The sequence below is a fragment of the Bos grunniens genome, chromosome 6, assembly GCF_055505025.1.
Source record: "Bos grunniens cultivar Pamir isolate PY7600 chromosome 6, Bosgru_T2T1.0, whole genome shotgun sequence".
In the NCBI taxonomy this organism is placed as follows: domain Eukaryota; kingdom Metazoa; phylum Chordata; class Mammalia; order Artiodactyla; family Bovidae; genus Bos; species Bos grunniens.
The window spans coordinates 106,652,755-106,671,185 of NC_141170.1; the positions used below are offsets into that span (position 1 = coordinate 106,652,755).

Consider the following 18,431-nt stretch of genomic DNA (forward strand, 5'->3'; position numbering starts at 1 on the left):
CTCAGGTCAATGATTTATTTCATGTCACAGTCTTTGTTAATCATAGGTCTATTTCAAGAGTCAGAATCTTATTTTTTACCCATTCAGTTGTCCATTTATTCAACAAACACAAGTATATTCAATACTGTATTACTATGCCAGGCACAGATCCAAAGATAAATTTTAAAATGTCCATAAAATGCTTGAAAGTTACAGCATAAATAACGATAATATAAGGGGAGAAGTGTGACAAGTTCCTGAAGAAACATGAAGAAGCTATTCAGGGAATGAGAAAAATAATCATATCTGTCTAGAGAAGCAAAGGAGGTGTGGAGAAGTCAGAGACAGCTTCACAGCGGAGGCAATGCCTGAACTGAGTCTTAAAGGAGAGAGGATTCCAACAGTACCAGGTGTCCTCACTGCATCTGCAGGGTAGACCAGGGCTTTCTCTTCCTTTGAACAGGCTGCTTTACTCTGACTGGCCAAACATTTCTCCCTTTTCTGTCAGGCGCACTTACCATTCCAAACACAATCTCACCCATGAATCTCTTCAGGAAATCTATGATACCAGTCACCTCCAACCCATAACTATTATACACGGAAGGCCCTGTGAATACCTCTAGTAGAGCCCATAAAAGCTACGGGCACAATATTTATCAATCGTATCAGATTCAGGCTCCTCTGTCCATGGGATTTCCCAGGCAAGAATATTGGAGTTGGTTCCATTTCCTTCATACCTTTATACTATTAGTGGGTTTGATCCCTAGGTTGGGAAGAACCTCTGCAGAAGGGAATGGTAACCCACTCCAGTATTCTTGCCTAGAGAATCTCATTGTCAAAGAAGCCTCAGTTCAGTTCAGTCGCTCAATCATGTCTGACTCTTTGTGACCCCATGGACTGCAGCACACCAGGCTTCCCTGTCCATCATCAACTCCCAGAGCTTGCTCAAACTCATGTCCATCGAGTTGGTGATGCCATCCAACCATTTCATCCTCTGTCACCCCCTTCTCCTCCTGCCTTCAACCTTTCCCAGCATCAGGGTCTTTTCCAATGAGTCAGTTCTTCACAATAGGTAGCCTAAGTATTAGAGTTTCAGTTTTATTATCAGTCCTTCCAATGAACACCCAGGACTGATCTCCTTTAGCATGGACTGGTTGGATCTCCTTGTAGACCAAGGGACTCTCAAGAGTCTTCTCCAACACCACAGTTCAAAAGCATCAGTGCTCAGCTTTCTTTACAGTCCAACACTCACATCCATACATGACTACTGGAAAAGCCATAGCTTTGACTAGACGGACCTTTGTTGGCAGAATTGTCTCTGCTTTGTAATATGTTGTGTAGGTTGGTCCTAACTTTTCTTCCAAGGAGTAAGCATCTTTTAATTTAATGGATGCAGTCACTATCTGCAGTGATTTTGGAGCCCCCAAAAATAAAGTTTCTCACTGTTTCCATTGTTTCCCCATCTATTTGCCATGAAGTGATGGAACAAGATGCCATGATCTTAGTTTTCTGAAAGTGGAGCTTCTAGCCAACTTTTTCACTCTCCTCTTTCACTTTCATCAACAGGCTCTTCAGTTCCTCTTCACTTTCTGCCATAAGGGTGGTGTCATCTGCATATCTGAGGTTATTGATATTTCTCCCAACAATCTTAATTCCAGCTTGTGTTTCATCCAGCCCAGTGTTTCTCATGATGTACTCTGCATATAAGTTAAATAAGCAGGGTGACAATATACAGCCTTGACGTACTCCTTTCCCGATCTGGAATCAGTCTGTTGTTCCATGTTCAGTTCTAACTGTTGCTTCTTGACCTGCATACAGATTTCTCAGGAGGCAGGAAAGGTGGTCTGGTATTCCCATCTCTTTCAGAATTTTCCAGTTCGTCATGATCCACACAGTCAAAGCCTTTGGCGTAGTGAATAAAGCAAAAGTAGATGTTTTTCTGGAACTCTCTTGCTTTTTTGATGATCCAACAGATGTTGGCAATTTGATCTCTAGTTCCTGTACCTTTTCTAAATCCAGCTTGAACATCTGGAAGTTCATGGTTCATATATTGTTGAAGCCTGGCTTGGAGAATTTTGAGCATTACTTTGCTAGCATGTAAGATGAGTGCAATTGTGCGGTAGTTTGAACATTCTTTGGCATTGCCCTTCTTTGGGATTGGAATGAAAACTCACCTTTTCCAATCCTGTGGCCACTGTTGAATTTTCCATATTTACTGGCATATTGAGTGCAGCATTTTCACATCATCATCTTTCAGGATTTAAAATAGCTCAACTGGAATTCCATCACTTTCCACTAGCTTTGTAGTGATGCTTCCTAAGGCCCACTTGACTTCGCATTCCAGGATGTCTGGCTCTAGATGGGTGATCACATCATCATGGTATCTGGGTCATGATGATACTTTTTGTATAGTTCTTCTGTGTATTGTTGCCACCTCTTTTTGATATCTTCTGTCTCTGTTAGGTTCCTACTATTTCTGTCCTTTATTGTGCCCATGTTGCCTATCAGGCTATGATCCATGGGGTCGCAAAGAGTTGAACATGACTGAAGTAACTTAGCACGCACTACTTGCTATACCTAAGAGTTATTTTTCCAACAATAAAAAATTTAACAGTTTTGTATTTGGCTTTCACTTGCTACACTTCAGTAGGAATTGACACACACAGCAGTGCTGTCCAAGAAGAAACAACGCAAGAAGCATCTGTCTTCCATTCTTCACTGGTCAGACAAAGTGAGCCAGAGAAGGAGAATGCCTTTATCAGCAGGTTTCTCTGGGCTTTGGTTAAGGGCTGAGTGCTTTTTTTGAGCAACAAGTAAATCATTTAGAAGAAGTAATCCTAGGAACTCATTGTATATTAAGATATTTTTAATCAGTTAATATATTAAGTTCACCAAAGTATCTCATTCTTCTGTAATCACTTTCTACCATTTTAATAAGATTTTTCACTACACTGTTTTCCTTTCACAAATTAGCATGGGGATGCCTTTTGAAACTTCCATTTGATCTTCTGTTACTGCAGCAATTAAAACACTATCTTCTCTCATAAGTTGGAATCTGAACAGTCAATTCCATACATTGTGTTGGAAATATAAAATGTATAAGACATAGTCCTTTTTATAAAGGAACCTGAAGTTTAGCAGGGAGATAAGCACATACAGATCAGTACAGAAAGGTTAAGTTTTCTGTAACAACAATGAACAGGATTCGTGATGGCAAGATTCAGGCTTTAGAGAGACAGAAAACTGGGCTAAAATTCTTGACTCTGCCATTTAGTAAGAGTAACTCATAGTAACTATTTATAAATGGAGATAATATTGCCTCTCCAAAGGCTGCTGCTGCTGCTAAGTCACTTCAGTCATGTCCAACTCTGTGTGACCCCATAGACAGAAGCCCACCAGGCTCCCCCGTCCCTGGGATTCCCCAGGCAAGAACACTGGAGTGGGTTGCCATTTCCTTCTCCAACGCATGAAAGTGAAAAGTGAAAGGGAAGTCGCTTAGTCGTGTCCGACTCCTAGCGACCCCATGGACTACAGCCTACCAGGCTCCTCCATCCGTGGGATTTCCAGGCAAGAGGACTGGAGTGGGGTGCCATTGCCTTCTCCGCTAAAGGCTGCAGTGTGGATTAAATAAGTGAAGTGAAGTGAAGTGGCTCAGTCATATCTGACTCTTTGTGACCCCGTAGACTGTAGCCCACCAGGCTCCTCTGTCCATGGGATTCTCCAGGCAAGAATACTGGAGTGGGTTGCCATTTCCTTCTCCAGGGGAATCTTCCCGACCCAGGGATCGAACCCAGGTCTCCCACATTGCAGGCAGACGCTTTAACCTCTAAGCCACCAGGGAAGTCTTAAATAAAATATTAAATAAAATATCTTGTAAATATATACATGCCACTTAGAAGGTGTTCTTTAAATAATGGCTATAACATTTCTATTAGTTTATTATTATTATTATTGATTTTGGTAGTAACAAGCAACCTCATATGTTGTTAACATGAGACAGTGTTAGAAAAGGGGTTCACCTATCTAAAAAAAAAAAAAATCAATTATAATGTTCTGTGATTGTGTATAAATAACAATGCATGCTAAGTCACTTCAGTCATGTCTAACTCTTTGCAACCCTAAGGACAGTAGCCCGCCAGGCTCCTCTGTCCATGGGATCATCCAGGCAAGAATTCTGGAGTGAGTTGCCATGCAATGTACTGGAGGGGATCTTCCAGGACCCAGGGATCAAACCTACTTCTCTTATGTTTCCTGCATTGGCAGGGTGGGTTCTCTACCACTAGCGCCACCTGGGAAGCCCCATAAAAAACAATAGTTGATTTCAAAACCAAACAACAGAGCTGTCCTCTCCCTCCTCCAAACCTATCAGTTTCTTTATCCTAAAGAAAGAGTTAAGCAGATGAAAGGTCTACGAGTTCACCTTAACAAGCATTGAGATACCTACTTTAACTGGAATCATAACCAGCTATAACCTAAAAATCGTAACCTAAAAAATTTCCTACAACAAAAATAACTTTTTACTGATAGTTTTAACAAAAGTACCATATGAATAAAACAACTTTCACTATAATCAGATATCTAAACCATTTTGAACACTCTCCAAATGTTTATTTAGACTTTGGTACTTGAACCCGTCTGCATTATGGTTTTAAATATTTAAATTTATATTATATAAAAGCCTTCCTTCATCTCCCTTGGCAGAAACAATCTTTCCCTCCTTAGAAATTCCATAGCACTTTATTCACGCTAGACTTAGAACACCACTTATATCTTCTATGATGTCTATTTGTGTAGACGGCCTTATTATTAACATTCTGCCCATTTTAATCATTAAATATTTATCAAATAAAAACATAAAATGAGGTCACCTTTGTGAAGGTGCTTAGTAATCTATAAAGTAATATAAAATATAAAGGTATATTTCAGAGTAAAAATATTTTGCTAAGACTCCCATTTAATATATCACAGTACAGTTCACTAAATGATACTATTATGACTTAAAAGCTTTAACACAGCTTTCCATGTAAACCACCAATGAACTAATTGGCAATTAACTGTCAATAATTTATGGGGGGAAAAAAAAAACACTGTACACACCATATGCCAATAAATGAGAAGGGTCAGATATCTTAAAAAAAAAAAAAGAAAGAAATACCAAGCCAGCCCTAGAGACACTAGGAGTTGGCCTGCCTCTGTATCAGCCTAAGGAAAAGACTCACAAATTAAGATTCTAGTTAACAAAAGAAGTTAAATGTCCAAGAAAATCCTATTATGTGCTTTATGATAATTCATGATGGAAAAAACTCAAATTACTATATTTTAATTTTTATACTGAGTTGATGTCCTTACTCAGGAACATAAATGCAGAATTCAGATTTCATAGCTGAGACCTAATTTTGTGTACATGGTCCAACAGTTCATAAAATCCTGATTCATGTTCTAGTTCTATCAATCTAGGAATTAACAAAACCAGCAAAGATCAAAATTATCCACTTGCATTGTATCTGAAATTTTACATAAATATAAAATGAAATCCCTTTTTAACTTCAGCAACAGAGGTAAAATATACTTGTAATAACATATTATTTCAAGCTTCTACTGTACTTTTTAACATTTTACAAAACAACAACATGGTGTATCACAGACTATATAATAAGAAATGGTTTCTAAAGATCAAAAAATTCATCAGGAGATGAACGGCAAGAAATCAGTAGTGCCATAAAAAATCATTTACCACAAGTTTTAAAATGAGAAAATCACATGTACTATTTCTAAAGACATCTAACCATCAGAAGCTTCAATCCATTGGATTCTGAACTGTGATCACAGTCCTTCATGGACTTTTCATAATCTAACAATAACTTAGTTATAAGAACATCAACATAGACAAAAAAATCAAAACAGCAAGGCAAATTAGTATTTGTTAACTACTAACCTAGCTGATCAAAATGATAATTTCTAATTCTTATCCTAATAATATGAGAAAATTCTATTATCACTACCCACTATTTACTAAGCATGTCTTCTTAGCAAATGTTAGCAAACTAATGAAAAAAATTTTAGAGGACAGAAGTTACATATAAAATCTCACATGCTTGAAACATATCTACACTATTTTTTCTTCTAAAAACAAGTCAACTATATTGGAATGTACCTCTCTCTCTGATCCATTGTATAATGAATGCTCTTTGAATATGTTAATGCAAAAGGAAAGAAATTCTTCAACACTGAGTCTCCCAAACATGATGTATGTGACTAACAGCTGGGAGGTAATGTGACTGAAACTGTTTGCTCGAAATCCACTAAGTTCAAGGCACATAAAAATGCACAGGTGACAGTATAGTTGGATGTGCAAATTTGTCCATGAATGTAGCCAAATTTTTGGCAATTCTCTAATGGTCTTAGATGCACAGACAATGGCCTTTCTTCTTCAGCTGTAATGTTACACTTAAAGAACATGGAGTTGGAAGGCCTGCTTGGTCTTTGAAACAAACAGGCGTAAAACTGGGATTTACAAAAGGCATGGCATTTCAAATACAAACAAAAATTTGTACAAAAAAGTTACATGTTTCACAAAATCTGCCATGTGCAACCAAAAAAAAAAAATTTTTCATTACCTTGGAGTGAAAATGTTATTTTGCATTTTATTCTAATTTCCCCTTATTTAAAATTTTTTTTCTGCAAAAGAAATTTTTTAAAATCATAATCTGGGAAGGGAGTGCTCTGAAAGGAGAATTCATATTTTTAACCACGAGCTCTTAGTATACAACCTTACAGACTTCTTTACATCCTGTATTTGCTTATTCTTAGGAATGAACTAGGTATCTCTTTTACAAACCACCTAACAGCCACATGTGATTCTCGTCACTCCGTAATGAGCCCCTCCTAATGTCCTCAATGGGGTAGAATGTTATAGTAAAAAAAATGAAAGCATAGTGTTTTTCCATTAAGACTTTATAGCTTGAATAGAGCTTTAACAAATGTATACATGCATAGGTACAAATATTCTATAAACTAATCAGCACGACAATACAAAATAAATTGAACATTTTGAAGGAAAAGTACAATATCTTATAGGTGAGCAGTAACAGATAAGACTGACACAGCATTTTGCATTTTAGAAGTGATTCTCATAAAATTCACTGAATCCTCAAAACCACCCATGACACCATACGGGGATTTTTTTTCCCCCCACTTGACTAAAGAACAACCCGAGGTCAAAAAAGTTATGTGACAGAACCAAATTTACATACTGAGTACACTAGCAATAGAGCCAAGATTCAAATTGGGTTCTCACAGCTAAATCAAGGCTTCCAACTAGATTTATAATTTAAACTGTCACAATTTAATTTAATCTTTACAACAACCCAATGAGATAATAGCAGCTAATATTCATGGAATGCAGCTTAAGCCACTTAATTGCCACAAAAACCCTATAAAAGAGTGATTACTCAATTTTACGGATGAGAAAAGTGAGGCTCATGGAAAGTGTGTAAACTGCACAAGATCACACAAATCACAGGTAGAGGAATCTTAACTTAAATCCAGGGCATCTAGTTCCAGAGTCACCTTCTTCACCTCATTCTTCAGCAGATTAAGAAACTTGCTCGAAGTCACAAGAAAATTGCAAAGGGAGAACATGAAGCAAGCATTTTAGCCCTAACTACTTTCCTAAATATAACTGAAACAATGAAGATCACTAAATCCAGAAGGGGCAAGGTAGCTGTGGGGTACATTGTTCTTGAAAGCACAGATTGAACACGTGAGGAACATCAGCAGAAAAGCAGCAAGGAGTTTCAGCAGCCTAAAGACTTATCTTCATACGTTTGAAGCAAAAGTAAAATGAAACCTATGTGAGCAGAGACAGGGGTGTTTACCATCCTGGTGTAGCCAGTATGAAAGGTGGTGGATGAAAAGGGACTTCTAATTAAGAAATTAGTAAAAATGAAACACATTTAAGAGACAATGTTAAAGCCACAGAAAGATAGGAGATAGGTGTTTTAACACCTCTAAAAGAACTGATACCCCCACTCTTGCCAAAAGTACCAAGCATACAGGAAGATATTATACAAGCACTGAAAGAATCTGACTACATTTTTGCACTTTTCTTTTCTACACTAAACTGTCATGTACAATAGCAACTCCTTTTCACCATTAAAAATCTTCCTGTGGAGTAGAGAGAAGTGGAAAAAGAGAACATAATTGAGCATAAAGTGTATTCCATTAGTCCTCCTGTCCTGAATCTATGGTGCTGGTTACTTTTACACATAAGATGGTCCTCAGACTCATTAAAATCAGGTGAAAGAAATACAAACTTTCACTTAAATGAATAAACTGAAATGTCAACCTAAAGTACACATTAAAAGCAGAATCTGCAACAAAGAGGAGAAAAAAAAAATCATGGCAGAGACCAGACACAATGATACCAGATACTAGGAAGCAACACTTCTTAGAAGACAAATTAAAGAAAGAAAAGCAACCCTGATGGGATTTCTTTTCTCATTACTTAAATCAGGTCACTGAAAGGGACTTACACTATGGCGTTTTCTTCATTTTAATTTCATCAAACCATAAATTCCCATGAAAATATTAATACCTTAGACACGTGCTCACAATAATTGGAATGCCTAACCTTTCAGTATAAGTACTTTTGCATGAGTTCAACAAAATAAAAAGAATGCAATGAGACCCCTCCAAGTTTTTTGCTTATGTCAACAGCTATTTTATGAGTATGAATTATCTTTGCAGTTATAAAGCATATGTAAAATACATTACATGAGTGAGAAGTCTTACTGCAGATGATCAAGTAAAGGTCTAAACTGCACTCAGAAACATCAAAATCAAGCTGAATTTCCTGGAATATAGCAACTATAAAATGTTCCTCCCAAAGCCGTTACTGTTAAATATGCCTTAATGAATTAAGTTCAAGTGTAACTACAATTGAAATATACGATTTAACTGAGTTATGACCTATTTTTCCCCTCAAAAGCAAAAGGGAATAATGACAGTTGTGAGACTTACATTTTTCCATTCCAGGGTTTTTCTGAAAGTTATTTAACAGTGGAGCTAAAGGCAAATTGCACTTAGTGACATTTATTTGCTTTAAAATATAGTTATGCTATTACCCGCAGAAAAGATAAGATTTTAACAATTTATCAAGTAACAATTGTATTTGGTCACATTTTTAAAACTGCACAAACCAAGAAGCACTCAGGCAGGAAATAATCTCAAAAGGTAATATGATACCTACAGCTACAATTATAACTAAATGACTTACTTACAGAGAACACAACCAACATACAACAGAACCGATAACCAACGTGACAAATGCACAATTAACATATATGTGGTTGAAAATACCCACCCCTAGCAGAAAGCTTTTTGGTGTTGATAATTTTGGCAGCATATTCTTGTCCAGTAGGGATTTTCATACATCTTCTCACCACTGAGAATGCCCCCCTGAAAACCAATAATTAGCAGGTCATCAATATAATCAGCTTGATATTCTATTAAAAACTTACATCTGAGTATTTTTATTGAATTTAGTGAACTGTCAAATATCAGTGCACCATATAGTAATATCTAGAAAACGAACAATTCTTCCTGGAAACTCAGACCTTCTTTAACGTTGAAGAACAAAAATAAATTTTACTTAACTGGGAGCACACATTATTAATCAACAAAATGAAAGGAACTGCCAATTATGACGACTCTTGTTTGCACATGAAATTTGAAAACATTTTACAATTCACACTCACACAGCACCAAATGCTCTGAGAAAAAAATCCTGCAAAGAGCTGAAGAGGAGCAGCAAAAATCTGCTGCCTATTTATTTTGGTAGGAAAAAAAAATTAATGTGGCTCCAAGTAAGTAAATATGGCGATTGTTTTCATTAAAATAAATCTTAGGAACATTTGTGTGTGGTTTAACAAATCCTGCTGTGGTGATTTCTCTCTGCCCTGTTTTGGGCTGGGGGAGGGGAGAGATTTGAATTAAGCTGCTCTTCCGACATATTCTCCATGTTTTAACAGCAGACAACATAAATATATAAGGATATGATCTTCATTACATTTAAAAGATATTTACACATCCTTTAATTCAACTGTAGAAAACAACAACATACACATAAACGCACCTCTTTCTTAAGTAATGTTCGACATTAGCGATAGAGGAACTGGGGTTGGGTTTGATGCTACATAAATTAACGTTCACGGCTCGGCCCCTAGGTTCCTTTGCACAGGTTCTCAGTAGGTCTCCTGCCTCCTTCCTTAACACTGCCAAGTAGTCCTGTCGGTCAGGTGTAGAAGGTCGTTTTTAAACAACATACAACGTTAGGTTACCCCTGGGAAGCACTATCCCGGTCTCCAGAGGGCTTTTCCACTGCCTGTGTAAATAAATCCTCCCAGAGAACTCGAAGATGTTCACGTAAATCCTAGGAAGGGTGATGATGAGCGAGTAATCTAGTGCAAGGAATAATAGTGGATATGGGACAGGGGGTCGAGTTCCTTTGGGAGGCTCTTTTCCTGGACAGAACAACTACTGGATGCGAAACAGACTCTACGCCAAGTTGAACTTTCGGCATCAATAAATATGGCACCGTCCTGGGCAGTGAGTTCTCATTTGAACGTGGGTCGTATGGCTGACTCGCCGGCGAACCCGGCGGCATCTCTATTTACAGAAAACGTGATCTATGTTGCATTTTACATGGGTTCTTGTTTCCTCTCCATACACACACGCGCACGCGCGCGCGCGAGCTCGCACACTTCTCAGGATGACAGCTACAACTGCAGGGATCGTAAATCCACTAAGTCTCTAGTGCAGGGGGGTGGAGGAGCGGGAGAAGGTGGGCTAAGGATTATCAGAAAGGGCCACAGCCGGGGTGGAAGGTCGTTCCCCTTCGTCGTCCCCTCCTCTTACCAAGACAACACCTTCCTCCGAGCCAACACACCGGGGGCCCTCTTCCCTCTCCTCCCGTCTCCCAACTCCCTCGCCCCACGCGGGAGGCCCGTGGGTCGGGGGTAACGCGACCCGCCCTCTGCTGGAAAGGGGACGTGCGAGTACCCGGCAAAGGCGCTTACTTTCCGAGCTCCTCGAAAAGCTGATACTCGTCCGTGAACCTGGTGCAGGTTGTAGTCGAAGCCATCCTCGGTCCGGGCTGTCCCCCTGGCTGGGAGCGCGGCGGACCAGACGAGAGCAGACGCGCGGCTTCCCCGGGACTCGCCCCGCGGCGCTGTCACCCAGGGCCGCCCTCACTTTCCTCGTCCGAAAGTAGCTCGCCGGCGAGGGAGTGTGCGCAGGGGCGGGGCGGGAGGGGAGATGACCAGAGAGGGTGGCGTGGGGTCTCCTCCCTGCTGTCCGCCGATCCTCCTCCTCCTCCGGGCCTCGCTTCCTTCTTCTCCTCCCGACGCTCTCTCCGACCCCTTTCTAGACCCTCTCCCCAGATGCAGGCGCAAAGTACTCAAGAAGAGGGGCCGGGAAATGGAAAACAGCCGGGCACGGGGCGAGAGGCGAGCAGTTGCGAAACGATCCGCACCGGGGCAGGAGGGGTAGAGGCGGAGGGGAGGGAGTCCGAGGGGGCGGAGGCCGCGGAGCCGGGAGCGGACAGCGTGAGCCCAGCTGCAGCTGTCAGCGGGCGCGGGCGCGGGGCGCGCCGGAGCCGGCCTCTCTCCCGCCCGCACCTCGGCGGCCTCGCGCTCCACACGAGCCCGCGGCGGCTCCGAGACTGCGCGGCGAGAGACAGAGCGCTCCGCTCGGGCGAAGCCTCGCCCGCCGTCCCCGGGCCTCCGCCTCCTCCCCAGCGCCTCCTCCCGCCGCTCCCTCCGCCTGCCAGCACCCCCTCCCTCCCGAAGCCCCCTCGTGCTGGTCCTATCCCTCCCGCTAGCGACTCTCACCCTGTCCCTCCGCGGATTCCTCCTTCCCTCCCTCCCCGGGTCTCACGCGCGCACGCCCGTCTAGGGAGAGACCAGGTGGGTGGAGGAGGATGTGCGGGGGAGACGCCTGGAGAGGGTGTAAGTGAAGGAGGCGAGACAGGAAAATTACAGTTAAACCCGCAATTAGGCTTCTGCCGGAACGTGGGGCCGACTTAGCGGGAAGAAGCGGGGCAACTCGTGGACTGCGGAAACTGCGACCGGGGGTCGCGGGGGCCCCCAGCCTGGGTGCGGGCGCCGGGCACCAGGGACCGCCTCCCAAGCCGGCGCCCGAGCCGCGGTGCCCTGGTAGGGCCAGAGGTGCAGGCGCTTCGTCTCGGCTTGAGTCGGTGTTGACACAGTGGGGGCCGGATGTGGGCAACTGTCTGCTTCCAGAGAAGGGTCCCGGCCTCCCCCAAGCACCGATGATGGTGCGCCCGCCCCGGCAGAAGCCACTGCGCCCGCTCCCTGGCGCTCTGCGCGGGGTTCCTCCCTCCCCCGCGGCCTCTTCAGCGAGGGGCGACGCCCGCCGCGCCACGTTTCACTTCTGATATGACGGCCGCCTCACTCTCCACCTCCGCCGCCGTTTTCTAGACTGGGTTGCTCAGACTCTGGCAATCCCCAAAAGCCTCTGCTTGGGCCATGAACGTGAACAGAAGGAAAGCAAGCACTCCGCCACCGAGCCACACCTTCCCTCCTGAGTAACTCCCCGGTAACCTCCCGAAGTTCTGATAGTAAGGCGGTTTCTCGCGAGATTTCCTGCTCTGGCGGCGGGGGCGGGGTAGTGGGAAGGTTAGATGTCGGTCACGCGACCTAGTAGGGGCTGACGTCACTCGCATCATGTGAACAAGTCTAGTGCCTTTCGCTTTGCAAAAGGAAAAAGGGAAAGGAGAGGTTGCATGTGCTCTGCTTGTGTGCTCAAAGCTCTGATCGGATAGTGACACCTGGCTATACTCTGTTCATGGCTGTTTGAAAAAGCACAAAGCAGTCCAGGAACACGTTATTATTCATCAGCATATCTGTCACTGTTTACAGTAAACAGGACAAAAATATTATCCATTACATTTAAAATAGATGAATTGCTGATAGCCGAAACTACCCATGGGCCTTCCTTTCAGTCCTGTGTCTTTAATAAAGGCAGACCAAAACAAGAAGTCTTCTCCAAATTATTGCTTTTTGTTTTATAGCATGGGGAAACTAAAAACCTTGCAACTCGATTGCTGTTCGTTCATCCTCAGCATTATGTCAAGAACTCAAAATTTCACAGCTGGAAGGTGAACCATAACTAGGAGGTACAGAGAGTCTAAGATTGAAAGGAACTACTAACTGCTTGCTCCCAAAAGTTGCTTTTAAGTAGTGAATTTGTCCACGGTCACACATAACTTAAATCCATTTCCTGGTCTGAGGAATGCAAGTCTGCCAATAATAGCTTATACGAGAGTTCTCAAAATGTTTACCGTTTTTAATGCTTATAACAAAATTGAACTTTGTACATATTTTGATTCCTAATCATAAAAAGCAAATACTGTGTAAAATGAGCAATACAAGATGATACCAAAAACTATATGAAGAAAAGAAACAAGGTGTCTATTAATAGTTTGCCTAGAAAGATGAAAAAAATCAATGTGGTCTAGGCTAAACATTTTTAATACATACCTTAAAAATTTGTCATCATGGTTCCAAAAGTTATACTGTAATAATTTAATGTTCTTCTCTAAATCTAAAAATTAAGCAGGAGAAGTAACATTAAAACAATAAATAAAGATAGAATTTTACAACTTGGGAAGAAAATTGTTTTTTAAATATTCAAGTACTGAGGCCTACATAATTACTATATTTATCTCAGTTATTTAAACTACCCACAATTGTAAATGGTTACAATAATTGTGATACAATAAAACAAACATAATCTAGTTTTAATACTGATAGATTCAGTTCAGTTCAGTCGCTCAGTCGTGTCCCACTCGTTGCAACCCCATGAATCACAGCACGCCAGGCCTCCCTGTCCATCACCATCTCCTGGAGTTCACTCAGACTCAGGTCCATCGAGTCAGTGATGCCATCCAGCCATCTCACCCTCTGTCGTCCCCTTCTCCTCCTGCCCCCAATCCCTCCCAGCATCAGAGTCTTTTCCAATGAGTCAACTCTTCTCATGAGGTGGCCAAAGTACTGGAGTTTCAGCTTTAGCATCATTCCTTCCAAAGAAATCCCAGGGTTGCTCTCCTTCAGAATGGACTGGTTGGATCTCCTTGCAGTCCAAGGGACTCTCAAGAGTCTTCTCCAACACCACAGTTCAAAAGCATCAATTCTTCGGTGCTCAGCTTTCTTCACAGTCCAACTCTCACATGCATACATGACTACTGGAAAAACCATAGTCTTGACTAGACAGACCTTTGTTGGCAAAGTAATGTCTCTGCTTTTCAGTATGCTATCTAAGTTGGTCATAACTTTTCTTCCAAGGAGTAAGCGTCTTTTAATTTCATGGCTGCAGTCACCATCTGCAGTGATTCTGGAGCCCCCAAAATAAAGTCTGACACTGTTTCCACTGTTTCCCCATCTGTTTCCCATGAAGTGGTGGGACCGGATGCCATGATCTTCATTTTCTGAATGTTGAGCTTTAAGCCAACTTTTTCACTCTCCTCTTTCACTTTCATCAAGAGGCTTTTGAGTTCCTCTTCACTTTCTGCCATAAGGGTGGTGTCATCTGCATATCTGAGGTGATTGATATTTCTCCCGGCAATCTTGATTCCAGCTTGTGCTTCTTCCAGCCCAGCATTTCTCATGATGTACTCTGCATATAAGTTAAATAAGCAGGGTGTCAGTATACAGCCTTGATGTACTCCTTTTCCTATTTGGAACCAGTCTGTCGTTCCATGTCCAGTTCTAACTGATAAATTACTAGACAATAAAAGTGTGCTTTTTAAGCATACACTGCTTAATATATATTTTCACTGTTCCCTGATCTATATTTTGTATTACTTAAAGTATATCTTTTATTTACCAAAAACTGCTGCTGCTGCTGCTAAGTCGCTTCAGTCTGTCTGACTCTGTGCGACCCCAGGCTCCTCCATCCCTGGGATTCTCCAGGCAAGAATACTGGAGTGGGTTCCCATTTTCTTCTCCAATGCATGCATCCATGCATGCTAAATCGCTTCAGTCGTGTCCTACTTTGTGCGACCCTACGGACAGCAGCCCACTGGGCTCCTCTGTCCACAGGATTCTCTAGGCAAGAATAATAAAAAACTGAAGATATGTCTAGTGCTTGGACCACCTACGACAATAATCCTTCTGAGGTTACTTACACTTGAAGTCCACATGGATTATCTTCTCTTGCCTCCTTCCTGGTCTCTGGCTTCTGCGCTCACCTCCTCTCCTTCAAGAGCCAGAATGATCCTCTTGAAACCTCAGTCAGAACAAACCATGCTTATGATCAAAACCTGCTGAAGGCTTCACACCATCTCAACTGGATGAAAAACAAAATTCTAAAAATGACTTATAAGGCCTTAGAGGATCTCTCCTCCACCCCTACTCCACTAACCTTCTTACCTCAATTGGTGCCCTGGCTCACTCTCCTCTGGCCACACTGGCTACTACTGTTTCTGGAGTAGAGACTTTGCATTTGCTGTTCTCTGCTTCCCAGAATGTTCATCTCTTAGTTGTCCTATCTCACTTCTTCACCTCCTTCCAATATTTTCTCAAATATTGTCTTATCGTGGTGGCCTTCCCTGGCTGTTCTATCAATTACTGCAACTCTTTCAAACATGATTTCCAGTCCCATTCCCTGATTTATTTTCCCCTTCAATACTTATTACCACCTACAGTACTACACATTTTTTCTTGTTGATTGTTTATACTTCCTAACTAGAATTTAAGCTCCCCAGGGGCATGAACTACTGGCTGTTTTGTTCACCGCACTATTTCTAGCAACTAAAACAGTTTCTGGCACATAATAGCTGCTTGATGAACTTTGTTGAATGGACAGATTAATTATTTGGGGGTTTAGATTAATCACAGGTTTTATATTAAGGTCAGAAGTTGATAATTAACATACCATTAAGACTTCTTACTATGAGGGTGATCATTTTCAAAGTGGTCATAGTATCCCATCATTAAAAGTGTTTATGCACAGAAATGGATTTTTAAAATACACTAATAATTGACAGCAAGGGAAAAGAATCTAGTACTAATTTACTTGTCAAGGAAGAAGGAATGTGTTTCCTTAAATATATTGGCCTTACTAAATTTTATATTGTAATAAAAGGCAGTGCCAAAGGTTTTAAATAACTAGATCTCATTGTGAAGACAAAAGTCAATGTAAGGAAATGAAAAATGTGGCTTGAAATGAATTTTTCATGTGCAAAATAGACAAAAAATTTCTAAATAGAAGCTTATTTGGTTTCTCAATTGGTTTAATCACATAAAAACTGAGATCACTTGGTTTATTGCTTCCAGCTTCTAGATTTCTACTTTGCTTAAGGTGGAAGCAAAATATTAATAATAATTTTATTATTATGATAATAATAATTATATAAATAATAATTTTATCATCTTTTAAAATTCACCCATTAATACTAGAAAGGCAATAACAGCAAATAAAGGAGAAGGGGTATGGGGTGGTAGATGGTTGGACAACTGTTGGTTTGAAAAGTAATAGTAAGCAGAGCCCTGACTCTACCTGGATTGCTAGACTTCAGTCACGTGAAATCATATCGGTGCCAAGAGGAAAAGGAAATCTTGCTGTAAATGTATCCCATCCTTTTTTTGTGATAGCATCAGCTGACAAACAGTAGCAAAGAGATAGAAGACCTGAAAATGGTCACCATATACAAATACAAAATGAGAATAAAGGATAGAAATCTTGTAATTAAACATTGCAATTAAACATTGCTACTTCAGTAGCCCTACTAGGAAGGGATAAGTTTCTAATACTTAAATGAGCAAAGTGGATATTCACAGGTATTGATTTCTCCTTGCTACAAAGTTGCATACAGGAAACAATGAAATGATGACTATTTCCATAGCTCCCTCAAAAGCAGAATCCATCTGTAATAGGTAGATTTCTGTGAGAATTTTAGCAGGCTCTGTATTGTAAGCCACTCAGTAGATTTAGAGCCAAGGGGGAAAAAGCAACTCGCCGTTGCTTTTTTTCTGTTAAAGCAATCTGCTATTGCTTTTTTCAGTTAGTCTTCCTAAGGTACAATAACCACATAGAGTCAGACACAAATACAGTCTACAAGTGAGTAGATTTTCTGTTCACCCTAACATCCATTTATGCAAGATAAACGTGCAGATGAAATTAACTATTTATAAAACAAAAGATAGTAACAGAAACGTTTGCTTTGTTTCATTGGGTGCTTTTTTTTTCTTTTTTTTTTTACTAAAAATAAAAATAAACGTGCAACTAAACAAAATAAGCAATATCCAAAAAGTAGCTCTTTCCCATCACTTTCAAGTATACTGGTTAGTATACTTGATGCTTCATGAACATATATGCATACCTACCACTGTTAAAAGAATTGTAGTAAGAAATTGTATTAAATACGATGGGTAAATTGAAATAACTGGAGTCATTAACAAACGAAACAAATTAGCAGATGCTGTCTTCCTCTTGAAACACAGCAGGACCCTGTGGGGCTCCTAAACTGGGGAGCCTTTCTGTCCCCCATTTTCCTGTTTGTAGAGAATGGACTCCAGCTTCCATGACTTTCCCTGAGTTTCAAAGAGCAGATGCGAACAACTGCTAATCAAGGAAGGAGCTGCCAAGAAGCCGCCCGAGGCTACATTAAAGGAACCGGAGAAGCTCATCAAGAAGATTTGTTATTTGGTTGCTCAGGCCTCTCTGTCCCTGGGATTTGCCAGGTAAGAATACTGGAGCAAGTTGTCATTTCCTCCTCCAGGGGATCTTCCTGACCCAGGGATCAAACCCCATCCTCCTGCATTGCAGGCAGATTCTTTACTGTTGAGCCAATAGGGAAGCCCTGTCAAGAAGATTACTTGAGAATAGCTTAGAGGAGTGCATGCCCTGCACACACCCTCATCATGTCAGCATCCTCACCCTTGAATCATTGCTATGAAATGCCTCATCAAATCCTCCCAGGATGGGACACATAATTTTTCAGGGCAGGAGCCACTGTGTCCCCCTTTCTCTGGAAAAACAATAAAGCTATTCTTTTCTTCTTCACCCAAAACTCTGTCTCCAAGACTTAATTCGGCACCATTGCACAGAGGCCAAGCTTTCAGCATCAGTCTGCACTGGTAATGACTCACTTACTACTGTTGCAACACTTACCACTCCGACAATTAGTGTATTGGTCCCTTCGTGGTAAGGAACAGCTATTCAGTTCCTCACCACAGCACTAGCACAGGACTTGTACCTTAATAGATGCTCAAAAATACCTTTTCTTTTTAAAAATGAGTATATGTTATCATTAGTCTTTATCTTCCAAAGTATTAAAAATCTTCAATCTTTAATATGGTATTGAGTCCTCTTTGTTGCTGTATTTAGTGGATCCTTTTCACTCCTTACATAACTTGACCTCTCTGTAT

The 18,431-nt window shown here is 41.1% G+C and overlaps 1 protein-coding gene and 1 long non-coding RNA gene across 33 annotated transcripts in view; both read right to left on the reverse strand.

Annotated features, from left to right (window-relative positions):
• Positions 1–11,239, reverse strand: part of CAMK2D (calcium/calmodulin dependent protein kinase II delta) — a 309,080-nt gene extending 297,841 nt beyond the window's left edge. For 28 of the 30 annotated variants that reach the window (XR_015165941.1, XR_015165939.1, XR_015165940.1 and 25 more), the window contains exons 1-2: positions 11,058–11,239; positions 9,344–9,438 (exon numbers count right to left, since the gene is read on the reverse strand). Coding sequence is in view for 26 of the 30 variants with exons in the window: in XM_086407229.1 (XP_086263355.1) it covers positions 9,344–9,438; positions 11,058–11,122 (160 nt within the window). In the remaining 4 variants the exon portion in view is untranslated. Of the gene's footprint in view, positions 1–9,343; positions 9,439–10,114; positions 10,575–11,057 lie in introns of those variants that run through there. The other 2 variants (XM_086407219.1, XM_086407228.1) reach the window with 2 other exon arrangements.
• A 2,087-nt stretch (positions 11,240–13,326) lies between these two features.
• LOC147371170 (uncharacterized) overlaps positions 13,327–18,431 on the reverse strand; it is a 97,321-nt gene continuing 92,216 nt past the window's right edge. Inside the window, exons 1-3 of one of the 3 annotated variants that reach the window (XR_015165962.1) lie at positions 18,175–18,309; positions 15,188–15,288; positions 13,327–14,676 (exon numbers count right to left, since the gene is read on the reverse strand). This is a non-coding gene — a long non-coding RNA (uncharacterized LOC147371170). Of the gene's footprint in view, positions 14,677–15,187; positions 15,289–16,560; positions 16,692–18,174; positions 18,310–18,431 lie in introns of those variants that run through there. The other 2 variants (XR_015165963.1, XR_015165961.1) reach the window with 2 other exon arrangements.